Source organism: Scyliorhinus torazame, chromosome 9 (assembly GCF_047496885.1).
Source record: "Scyliorhinus torazame isolate Kashiwa2021f chromosome 9, sScyTor2.1, whole genome shotgun sequence".
Classification (NCBI taxonomy): Eukaryota; Metazoa; Chordata; class Chondrichthyes; order Carcharhiniformes; family Scyliorhinidae; genus Scyliorhinus; species Scyliorhinus torazame.
This window is the reverse complement of record NC_092715.1, coordinates 149,773,546-149,786,238: the sequence shown is the minus strand read 5'-3', so window position 1 is coordinate 149,786,238 and position 12,693 is coordinate 149,773,546. Positions and strand designations below refer to the sequence as shown.

The 12,693-nt window shown below is 48.2% G+C and overlaps 1 protein-coding gene across 5 annotated transcripts in view; it reads right to left on the bottom strand.

Annotated features, from left to right (window-relative positions):
- vps13a (vacuolar protein sorting 13 homolog A) overlaps positions 1-12,693 on the bottom strand; it is a 753,359-nt gene that overhangs the window by 589,205 nt on the left and 151,461 nt on the right. For all 5 annotated transcript variants that reach the window (XM_072516625.1, XM_072516626.1, XM_072516627.1 and 2 more), the window contains exon 18: positions 457-658. In XM_072516625.1, coding sequence (XP_072372726.1) covers positions 457-658 — 202 coding nt within the window. The remainder of the gene's footprint in view (positions 1-456; positions 659-12,693) is intronic.

Below are 12,693 nucleotides of genomic sequence, written 5' to 3'. Positions count from 1 at the left end.
ACACGGGCCCAGCCCTCCCTAACCTACACTAAAAGTAATAGTTGTTTCGGTATTTTGATACAGTAAATAAAGTGACACTGTTTCTACTGGCAGTCGAGTCAATAACTACAGGAAACAGATATAAAATTCTTGGCAAAAGACCCAGTGATACAGAGAAACTTCTTTTATTTCTAAAAACAATTAAGTCATTGTGATCTGGAATGCATGGACAAAAAGGTAGTGAAATGTATTATTATTTGAAAATAAAGGACTATGGGAAACAACAAGGAAGTCAGACTCAGAGTAAATCAACTGTATTACCAAAGAACTGGCACAGGCACAACAGCCCAAATGGCCTCCTTCTGTGCTTTATTATTCTAGGATTCCACCCCAGCAATTTAAAATAACAATCAGAGCCTAGCGGAATAGCCTATACAACGTAAAAATATATTTTATATATTTGCGCATCTCACTCACCGCATCATACACAATTTCTAGTGGGCGAGACTCCACTTTCAGCCTCTGATCAGCTCTTTCATCCAAAGGATTGGTCTCAAACATGATACTGAGCAGAATATCTTTATTCCCCATCATAGCGCCTCTTGAAGAAAGCAGTAGTGGCTTGTGCATTTTCTGAGGTAGTCCTGTCACTTCAAGTGTACTTATCATCGCTTCAAACCTATAAAGAAAGTATCTCAAAGATAACAAAATATAACTTTCACATCTTCATAGAATCCATAGAATCCCAACAGTGCAGAAGGACACCATTCAGCCCATTGAGAATACATCAACCTCTGAAGAGCACCCTACCTTAGGCCACTCCACGACCCTATCCCCATAAGCCTGTAACCCCATCTAACCGTTGGACAGTAAGTGGTAATTTAGCATGGCCAATCAACATAACTTGCATATCTTTCGACTGTGGGAGGAAACCAGAGTGCCCGGAGGAAACCCACGCAGTCACACGGAGAAAGTGCAAACTCTTTACCGTCAGTCATTCAAGGTCTACTTCATCAATTAACTTCATTCCGACAAAATCAGAAGTGAGGATGTTCACTGATGACTGCACAATGTTCAGCACCATTCACTCATCCTCAGTCCATGTCCAAATGCAGCAAGACCTGGACAATATCCAGGCTTGGGCTGACATGTGACAAAAAACATTCATGCCACACAAGTGCCAGGTAATGGCCACCTCCAACAAGAGAGTATCTAACTACTGTCTGATGGCATTCAATGGCATTACCACTGCTGAATCGCCCACTATTAACATCCTGGGGGTTACCACTAACCAGAAACTGAAATGGACGAGCCATATAAATGCTGTGGCTACAACAGGTCAAAGGATGGAAATCAATTGTAAGTAACTTACTTCCTTAATCTTCAAAGACTGTCCACCATCTACAAGGCACAAATCAGGAGCGTGATGGAATACACTCCATTTGCCTGGATGAGTGCAGCTCCAACAACACTGAAGAAGCTTGACCCCCTTCAGGTCCGACCAGCACCACTTGTTTGGCACTCTATACACAGACATTCACTCCCTCCATCACCAACACACAGTGGCAACAGTGTGCACCATCTACAAGATGCACTGCAGGAACTCACCAAGCTTCCACATATTTCACCTTCCAAACCCACAACCATTACCATCTAGAAGGACAAGGACAGCAGACACATAGGGTGACGACCACCTGGGAGTTTGCCTCTAAGCCACCCACCATCTGGATTTATAAATGTTATCAGTGTCCTTTGTACTACCTGATGTTTCGCTGCACTTCATGATCCCAGGTTCCTGTGGATGATCATATGCATCATTGAGCTTTGTGACTTCAGTGTCATTTGGATGATCCAATTTATCTTTGATCTCTTGGTGCTTCTCATCTGGCATCAACTGCTCCACAATGTCATTTTCTTGTCGGTTGTTCCCAATTGATGTGTTCTCAATTGATTCATTCATTATTTCACTCGGATTGTCATGTTTTGTTGTACAGTCCAGCTGAGATCTGTCAGTCTCACCTTTATCCTGCACAGCTTGTATGCTACTTGTGATCACTTCATCACTATACGCAAATACAGTAGATAGACCTTCATAGTCTTCTTTTTCTTGATCAAATAAAGGTAGACCTACATAGTCTTCTTCTTTCTTGCTCTCTTTCTTGAGTATTTTAGTGCTCTCTCTCTCTCTGCAGTCTTTCAGTGCTCTCTCTCTCTGCAGTCTTTCAGTGCTCTCTCTCTCTGCAGTCTTTCAGTGCTCTCTCTCTGCAGTCTTTCAGTGCTCTCTCTCTCTGCAGTCTTTCAGTGCTCTCTCTCTGCAGTCTTTCAGTGCTCTCTCTCTGCAGTCTTTCAGTGCTCTCTCTCTGCAGTCTTTCAGTGCTCTCTCTCTCTACAGTCTTTCAGTGCTCTCTCTCTGCAGTCTTTCAGTGCTCTCTCGCTGCAGTCTTTCAGTGCTCTCTCTCTCTCTCTGCAGTCTTTCAGTGCTCTCTCTCTGCAGTCTTTCAGTGCTCTCTCTCTGCAGTCTTTCAATGCTCTCTCTCTGCAGTCTTTCAGTGCTGTCTCTCTGCTGTCTTTAATTGCTCTCTCTCTGCAGTCTTTCAGTACTCTCTCTCTGCAGTCTTTCAGTGCTCTCTCTGCAGTCTTTCAGTGCTCTCTCTCTGCAGTCTTTCAGTGCTCTCTCTCTGCAGTCTTTCAATGCTCTCTCTCTGCAGTCTTTCAGTGCTGTCTCTCTGCTGTCTTTAATTGCTCTCTCTGAGTCTTTCAGTACTCTCTCTCTGCAGTCCTTCAGTGCTCTCTCTGCAGTCTTTCAGTACTCTCTCGCTCTACAGTCTTTCAGTGCCCTCTCTCTCTGCAGTCTTTCAATGCTCTCTCTCTGCAGTCTTTCAGTGCTCTCTCGCTGCAGTCTTTCAGTGCTCTCTCTCTCTGCAGTCTTTCAATGCTCTCTCTCTGCAGTCTTTCAGTACTGTCTCTCTGCTGTCTTTAATTGCTCTCTCTCTGCAGTCTTTCAGTACTCTCTCTCTGCAGTCTTTCAGTGCTCTCTCTGCAGTCTTTCAGTACTCTCTCTGCAGTCTTTCAGTGCTCTCTCTAGTCTTTCAGTGCTCTCTCTCTGCGGTCTTTAATTGCTCTCTCTCTGCGATCTTTCAGTGCTCTCTCTGCAGTCTTTCAATACTCTCTCTGTGCAGTCTTTCAATACTCTCTCTCTGCAGTCTTTCAATACTCCCTCTCTGCAGTCTTTCAGTGCTGTCTCTCTGCAGTCTTTCAGTGCTGTCTCTCTGCTGTCTTTAATTGCTCTCTCTGAGTCTTTCAGTACTCTCTCTCTGCAGTCCTTCAGTGCTCTCTCTGCAGTCTTTCAGTACTCTCTCGCTCTACAGTCTTTCAGTGCTCTCTCTCTCTGCAGTCTTTCAATGCTCTCTCTGCAGTCTTTCAGTGCTCTCTCGCTGCAGTCTTTCGGTGCTCTCTCTCTCTCCAGTCTTTCAGTGCTCTCTCTCTGCAGTCTTTCAGTGCTCTCTCTCTGCAGTCTTTCAATGCTCTCTCTCTGCAGTCTTTCAGTACTGTCTCTCTGCTGTCTTTAATTGCTCTCTCTCTGCAGTCTTTCAGTACTCTCTCTCTGCAGTCTTTCAGTGCTCTCTCTGCAGTCTTTCAGTACTCTCTCTACAGTCTTTCAGTGCTCTCTCTCTGCGGTCTTTAATTGCTCTCTCTCTCTGCGATCTTTCAGTGCTCTCTCTGCAGTCTTTCAATACTCTCTCTGTGCAGTCTTTCAATACTCTCTCTCTGCAGTCTTTCAATACTCTCTCTCTGCAGTCTTTCAGTACTCTCTCTCTGCAGTCTTTCAGTGCTGTCTCTCTGCTGTCTTTAATTGCTCTCTCTCTCTGCAGTCTTTCAGTACTCTCTCTCTGCAGTCTTTCAGTGCTCTCTCTGCAGTCTTTCAGTACTCTCTCTACAGTCTTTCAGTGCACTCTCTCTAGTCTTTCAGTGCTCTCTCTCTCTGCGGTCTTTAATTGCTCTCTCTCTCTGCGGTCTTTCAGTGCTCTCTCTGCAGTCTTTCAATACTCTCTCTGTGCAGTCTTTCAATACTCTCTCTCTGCAGTCTTTCAGTGCTCTCTCTGCAGTCTTTCAGTACTCTCTCTACAGTCTTTCAGTGCACTCTCTCTAGTCTTTCAGTGCTCTCTCTCTCTGCGGTCTTTAATTGCTCTCTCTCTCTGCGGTCTTTCAGTGCTCTCTCTGCAGTCTTTCAATACTCTCTCTGTGCAGTCTTTCAATACTCTCTCTCTGCAGTCTTTCAGTACTCTCTCTCTACAGTCTTTCAGTGCTGTCTCTCTGCTGTCTTTAATTGCTCTCTCTCTCTGCAGTCTTTCAGTACTCTCTCACTGCAGTCTTTCAGTGCTCTCTCTGCAGTCTTTCAGTACTCTCTCTGCAGTCTTTCAGTGCTCTCTCTCTAGTCTTTCAGTGCTCTCTCTCTGCGGTCTTTAATTGCTCTCTCTCTGTGCGGTCTTTCAGTGCTCTCTCTGCAGTCTTTCAATACTCTCTCTGTGCAGTCTTTCAATACTCTCTCTCTGCAGTCTTTCAGTACTCTCTCTCTACAGTCTTTCAGTGCTCTCTCTCTACAGTCTTTCAGTGCTCCCTCTCTACAGTCTTTCAGTGCTCCCTCTCTACAGTCTTTCAGTGCTCCCTCTCTACAGTCTTTCAGTGCTCTCCCTCTGCAGTCTTTCAGTGCTCTCTGTGGAGTCTTTCAGTGTTCTTCCTGTGGAGTCTCTCTCTTCCGGTTGTTCATTTGTCAGGGCACTGCTATCTGATGTACCAACGGTATGCAATTCCATCAATGTATTGGATTCATCTCCCATTAGTAGAGTGGTATTTAGATTTTTAATCTTGTTACTAACAGAATAATCATCAAACCCGAATAAACTGCCATATCGGAGTAATATTCTTCAATGTAGGATTTATCTTCTTTAGTTTTAGATTTGTTAACATTTTCTTCTTGTTGCATGCTGCAAACATTTGTTCATTGGTGCCGCAAAAGTCTTCTTCAGCTGTTTGTTCAAATTCAGGCAATGTTCTGCCTTGCGAGGTAAAAACATTTCTGTGGACTTCCGGTGGCGGCAATGAGTGAGTGAACCGCACATTTGGGGCCTCTCACTTCGGCGGGATTTGATGACCTGGTTCCCCGGTTTTGCGGGACTGCGGAGCGCTGGAAAGACGGCCACGGAGGTGCTGAGGAACGGGCAGAGCTGCATGGAACCGCGGGAGAGCAGAAAGCAGCACAAACGGGAGAGGAAGGGACAAAGACAAGGTGCAGGGGAAGCTGACCCGGGAGCAAAGATGGCGGACCTGCGGACCCGGCGATCCAGCAGGCGCTGGAAAACATGCTGCAGGTGATAAAAAGCAGTTTTGAATCGTTGAAGCGGGATAACTTGGACCCACTTCAGAAGGCAGTGGATCAATTGAACCAGAGACTGGATGCCCAGGACGAAAAAGTTAAGGAGCTGGGAGAGGCGGTGGAGGAGCAGGCGGACGCACAGACGATTGCTGCGCTAGAAGTCGACGGGTTGAAGGAGAGACAGAGAAGACTGCTGGACAGAGCAGAGGAGCTGGAAAATAGAGGCCGTAGACAAAATCTGAGGATCATCCGCCTCCCGGAGGGGGCGGAGGGAGCTGATGCCACAGCGTTCATGGCCACCCTGTTGATGCAGCTGATGGGGGCTGAAGCCTGTCCGCGACCGCCGGAGCTGGAGGGGGCACACAGAGTACAGGCGAGACAGGTGCCTCCGGGGGGTCCCCCCCCCCGTCCGATGGTGATTAGGTTCCACAGGTTTTTGGAGAAGGAGCGGGTGCTACAGTGGGCAAAGAGCGCTAAGAGCAGCACATGGAATAACAGTGTCCTTCGCATTTACCAGGACCTAAGCCAGGAGGTGGCCAAACGGCGAGCAGCCTTTAAACAAGTTAAGGAAGTGTTGTTCAAAAAGCACGTGAAGTTTGGTCTGCTCTTCCCGGCCCGTCTTTGTGTTACGCATCAGGGCCAACACCACTACTTCTCCGAGCCCGAAGAAGCGATGGACTTTGTGAGGGATAAAGGGCTGGCCTCAAAAGAAGGTCCCACGGATGCAAGCTAGGGTCCGAGAATTACTGGTTGAAGGGACGCTTACTGTGCCTGGACTGCAGGTCGACTGTTTACTGCTTTAAAGGTGCCTTGTGTATTTTTTTGTGGGCAGTTTTTGCCTGTGGGGATGTGGGGGGAGGGTATCCCCTCACCCTCTCAAAGGGTCTTTTTCCTTGCATTGCGGTGTTATATATATATTCTTTTCTTTTTGGTGCTCAGAAAGGGACGTGGGTTAAAACTTTTCTGTGTACACAGCTGGAACTGTATTGTACCTGGAGCAGCCTTGCGTTGATGTTTACATCTTGTCTGATCTTTCCCATCATAGTGAGACTGCTCCAGTGGGTCGGAGTGAGGGACGGTGTGCTGGGGAGTGGGGAGACGAGGTCGGGGAAATAATGGGAGTGCGACAAGGGGGCGCCGGAGCGATGAGTCACCGGGCTAGCAGACTGGCTAGTCAAAGGACTCAGGTGGGGGTTATTTTGCTGACGTGGGGGGGATCTGAAGTAGGTAATGGAAAGGAGGTCGGGGGTGGAGGCAGCCAAGAGGCGAGCCAGGAATGGCACGGCGCATGGGCTGGGGGCGGGCCCAAGACAGGTTATGGCAGACCGGCGGGGTCAGGGGTTGTGCCCCCTAACCAGGCTGATCACCTGGAATGTCAGGGGACTAAATGGGCCAGTTAAAAGGGCACGTGTGCGCGCGCACTTGCGGGCTCTAAAGGCGGACGTAATTATGTTGCAGGAGACACATCTGAAAGTGTCTGACTAGGCTAAGGAGGGGCTGGATCAGCCAGGTCTTCCACTCGGACTTGGATTCTAAGTCCAGGGGGGTAGCAATTATGATCAATAAGCGGGTTCAATTTGAGGCGGAGGGCGTAGTCGCAGGTGGCGGGGGCAGATTCCTTATGGTAAGGGGCAAGCTGGAGGGGAGAAGAGTGGTGCTGGTGAACATGTATGCGCCGAACTGGAACTCACGTAAGTTGATAATGGTGGGGGGGGGGGAACTTTAATACCGTCCTTGACCCGGGGCTGGACCGGTCATGTCCCAGAACGGGCAGACTCCAGCAATGGCAAGGGAGCTGAAAGGGTTCATGGATCAAATGGGGGCTGTGGACCCATGGAGAGCCAGACAGCCGGCAGGAAGGGGCTACTCGTTATATTCGCATGTTCATAAAGTATATTCTAGGATTGATTTTTTAAATCTTGAGCAGGGACTGTGTAGGGGAGGTAAAGAATACGGAATACTCGGCAATCACTATCTCAGACCATGCCCCGCACTGGGTGAACCTGCAGGTCGGGGGGGGGGGGGGGGGGGTGTGAATTACCAACGCCCGCAATGTAGGTTAGACGTAGGACTGTTGTCGGAGGTGGGGATATGTGAGAGACTTCGGAAGTGTATGCAAAATTACTTGCAGGTGAACGACACAGGGGAGGTTTCAGCAGCGACCCTGTGGGAGGCGCTGAAGGCAGTAGTGAGGGGGGAGCTGATCTTAATTCGGGCTCACAGGGTCAGGGTGGACAGAGCAGAAATGGACAGATTGATTAGGGAAATTCACCGGATAGACGAGGAGCATGCGGGGTCCCCGGGGGAGGATCTAGTCAGGGAGAGACGGAGATTGCAGGCGGAACTGGGGGTGCTATCCACGAGTAGGGCCGTGGAACCGAGGAGGGCGAGGGGAGTGGTGTATGAGCATGGGGAGAAGGCCAGCAGATTGATAGCGCAGCAACTCAGGAAGAGGGAGGCGGCCAGGGAAATAAGTAGAGTGGTTGATGGTGAAGGGAGCAGAGTGGAGGACCCGGCAGGACTGAATAAGGTATTTCGGGACTTCTATAGTAAGCTGTACACTTCAGAACCCCCGGAAGAGCCGGAGGAGATGAAAAGGTTCCTGGATGGACTAACCTTCCCAAAAGTAGGCAGGGGACTAGTGGACGGGCTGGGGGGCCCCGATTAGAGCGGAGGAGGTATTGGGGGACCTAAAGGCCATGCAGTCGGGGAAAGCCCCGGGACCGGATGGATACCCAGTAGAGTTTTACAAGAAGTTCTCGGAGATAGTGGGACCGGTCCTGACAAGGGTTTTTAATGAGGCAAGGGACAGAGGGACCCTGCCACCGACGATGTCACAAGCCACCATCTCGCTGATACTAAAGCGGGACAAGGACCCGGAATCCTGCGGGTCATACAGGCCAATCTCCCTGATCAATGTGGATGCCAAGGACCTGGCCAAGGTCCTGCCGATTAGAATTGAGGACTGCGTACCGGAGGTGATTGGGGACGATCAGACAGGGTTTGTGAAAGGCAGGCTGCTGACAGCTAACTTGAGAAGATTGCTTAATGTGATCATGATGCCCCCGACGGGCAAGGAGGTGGAGGTAGTGGTGGCAATGGACGATGAGAAGGCCTTCGACCGGGTGGAGTGGGGCTATTTGTGTGAGGTGCTTGGACGGTTTGGGTTTGGGGGGGGAACTGGTTAATTGGGTCAGACTATTGTAACAGGCCCCAAATGCTAGGGTTAGGATGAACAGGGTAATGTCAGATTATTTCAGACTACACCGCGGGACCAGACAGGGGTGCCCACTCTCCCCGTCGCTGTTCGCGCTGGCCATAGAGCCGTTGGCGATGGCGTCGAGAGTTGCGAAGGGGTGGAAGGGGGGTGGAACATAGGGTCTCTCTCCATGCGGACGACCTGCTCCTGTACGTGTTGGACCCACTGGCCAGGATGGAAAATATACTGGAAACATTGAGGAAGTTTGGCCGGTTTTCAGGGTACAAATTAAATATGGCCAAGAGTGAGATGTTTGTGGTGCAGGCAAGGGGCCAGGAGAATAGACTGAAGGAGCTGCCATTTATGCTGGTGCAGGAAAGTTTCCGGTACTTGGGGATACAGGTGGCACAAGACTGGGGCAGGTTACATAAGTTAAATTTGACTAGGGTGGTGGAACAAATGAAGAGGGAGTACCAGAGATGGGATGCACTCCCGCTGTCACTGGCGGGGAGGGTGCAGACTGTAAAGATGACAATCCTCCCTAGATTTCTGTTCATCTTCCAGTGCCTCTCGATCTTTATCCCACGGTCCTTCTTCAAAAGGACTGGCAAAATCATCATGAGCTTTGTCTGGGTGGGAAAATTCCCGCGGGTGAAGAAGGCGATGCTTGAAAGGAGCCGCATCGAGGGGGGACTGGCATTGCCGAGTCTGATCAACTACTACTGGGCGGCTAACATAACCATGATAAGGAAGTGGATGGTGGGTACGAGGTCTATCTGGGAGCGAGTGGAGGCGGCTTTGTGCAGGGGCACCAGTTAGGCAGCCCTGGTCATGGCTCCCCTACCGCTGTCGCCGGCCAGGTACTCCACCAGCCCGGTAGTGGGGGCTCCCCTGCGGATATGGGGCCAGTGGAGGAGGCATGTGGGGGGGAGGGGTGCGTCTGTTTGGGCTCCAATATGTGATAACCATCGATTCGCACCCGGGAACATGGATGGAGGGTTTCAAACATGGCGGCGGGCGATATGTTCCTGGAGGGGAGCTTTGCGAGTTTGAAATTTGGGCTGGTAAGGGGAAATGACTTTAGGTACTTACGGATGAAGGACTTTGTACACAGACAGGTCCCATCCTTCCCACGCCTCCCGCCAATAGGGATCCAGGACAGAATAGTCTCGAGAGGAGAAGGAGGAGAGGGTACAGTCTCGGATATCTACAAGGTGCTCATGAAGGGGGAAGAGTCCCAGATGGAGGAACTGAAACTCAAATGGGAGGAGGAGCTCGGCGGGGAGTTGGAGGACGGGCTGTGGGAGGAAGCTCGGAGTAGGGTAAATTCAACCGCAACATGTGCCAGGTTCGGCCTGATTCAATTTAAGGTCGTTCACCGGGCCCACATGACGGTAGCTCGGATGAGCAAATTCTTTGGGGTAGAGGACAAGTGCGCTAGATGCGCGGGAGGACCAGCGAACCATGTTCACATGTTTTGGGCATGTCCTAAGCTTAGGGGGTACTGGGAGGGATTTGCGGGGGTCAGGTCCCGAATGCTGAAAACAAGGGTGGTGATGAGTACAGGGGTGGCAATTTCCGGGGTTTCGGAAGACCCGGGAGTCCAGGGGGAGAAAGAGGCAGATGTTCTGGCCTTTGCTTCCCTAATAGCACCGCCGTGAATACTGCTGGCTTGGAGGGACTCAAAACCCCCAAAGACCAAACTATGGCTTTCGGACATGTCAAGTTTTCTGGGTATGGAAAAAATTAAGTTCGCCTTGAGGGGATCTGTACTGGGGTTCGCCCGAAGGTGGCAACCATTCATCGACTTCTTTGCGGGAGAGTGAACGTCAGCAGGGGGGAGGGGGAAGAGGAAGAGGGGGAGGGGGGAGATTAGGGTAGAGTAGGAGGGATAAATAGGCGGGTAGTGTCTAGGGGAGAGGAGCGGGCATGTGCAGTATGGTTTGATTGAAGTATTGGTTTTATATTGATGTTTGCACATTTGTTATCTGTAACTGTTTACAATGCCATAAAATACCTCAATAAAATTGTTTGTTAAAAAAAAACATTTCTGTGCCTTTAAAACCTTTTTTTATTTCCTGGCAGTTATTCTTTAAGTGGGCGTGTCCACAATGTTCGGACGTCAGCTCGTCCATGACATCATGTGCATGGGCAAATCGATCCTCATCCAGAGTGCGCTCTTTTTTCAAGTGCGCATGCGCAGAACGGTATTCTTCCAGATTGTGTCGATTTTCAATGTGCCCATGTGCGAACTGGTCCTGCACATGCACAGAACGTTCAAATTCTGAATCGCGCATTTTTTTCTTTAACTGCGCATGTCTGAAATGTCCAACTTCTGAAGAACTTGTTTTTTTCGGTTGCCAGTACGATGAATTTTGAACTGCGCCACAGCTTGATAGGAGGCAAAATCTTATTTACTTTGTCGATTCAATATATCGGCACTTCTATTTATAGATTCTTTAGTTGTACGGGACATTTAATTGAAGCTTCCAGCATCATATTTTGTTGCTTTTGCAGTCTTTTGCGCAGGTTTTCATTTCTTTTCAGCTCACAATAATGATCAAATTTTTCAATGACCAGTTCAAAGTTATTTTTTTCTACTTCATTCTCTAAGTGGAGCGAGTTATACACTTGTATAGTCTGTGGTCCAGCCATGAGTAGCAATAAAGCAGTTTGACGCTTATCACTGGCAGTTTGGAGGTTGGAGGATGAGAGGTACAGTTCAAACTCTTGTTTGAATATTTTCCATTTCACATCTACATTACCTGATATGCTGAATGCCTTTGGAAACTGCAGACCTTCCATGACTCTTCGGTTGGGTAATTCTTCAAGTGATGTTTCTGGTTGTTGCTGGAGTCTGATTGTTGGTACTTGAGTGTAGTTGAGTTTTTTCTTTGCACGTTTTTTTCTCGCATTGAGATTGTTTCTTTCTCCCTAAACCTTACTAATCTAGTCTAAGACTACTTCTGGTACCATGTTAGAACTGTCCATTCCTGGTAGCATGCTATGTTCTCTATTCTGCTTTACCTGGATGGCTCAGATGCGAAATGTTGAATAAAGAACACAAACCTTTGTTAACGAATAAAACTATAAATTTATTACACTACTGACTAAGATTCGTTCACATTCCTAAAGTAGAAGGTTATTATATAAAACTGTGCTGTCTCTAACTTACAGAGCTCTCACGTATACAACTGCTCTCTATGCATGACACTCTTCCAGCTCTCTCCTAACTCTCAACTCCTAATCATCTAATCCCAGAATCCCCAAAGTCACATGATATATATGACTGTTCTGTTTCCCCTCTAGTGCTAAGAAGCATTATCATTAACTTGTTAACTCTTTACATCCCAGTCAATATACATATCATTACAAAGATATCTTGGTGAAAAAAATATCATACTTGGGAGGGAAGTACAGAATTATGATTTTAAATGGGAGATGGTGAAAGGCGATTAACAAAAGAGTAGGTGGTTAAGCCAAGGTGAGATTGGTGATGTGCTGTCCCACAACAACGACTATTTGACAGAACAAGTGATAGATCAGTCAAGTGGAGAGGCTTCATTAAGGGAGAAAGGCAGGAACCATCATCGCTTAGTCAGGTTTCCATTAAGACCATAATGTTCATGGAATTATCAACAACACACTACTGGTGGACAAGGTCCTTGTTCACAAGTGAACAGACACTTTTGGAGTGCAATATGAAGTGGGATGGTAAAAGCAAAGGCCAGAGTCAGTAGAGGGATGTTTGAGTTAAGCAGAAAGAATATTGGCCAGATTTGCCTCCAGCAGGTACATTAGGTGGAAAAATCGATGAGAAATCGATGTAAAACAATTGGGGCTGCTGTTCATAATGAACCAACAGCAAGTGCCACAATAAGCCCTTTGGAGAATGTTAAGAGGAGCACACATGGAAGCTGTAGGTTATATGAAAGGTAGTCAAGCTCTGGACTGTGGCAAAGAGTGGGATGTTTGAGGACTACTGAAAGTTTGGGGTGTGCAATCAAGAGACAGAGCACCTGAGGGTGGAGGAATGAAAGAAGACATGATGATCGAAGAGGCGTCTCAGAGGGGCAAAAAGAAAGTAGTTTTTAAAAAAAGAAAATCAAATAGAGAACGGGTCCAACTTGACAGCCAAAAA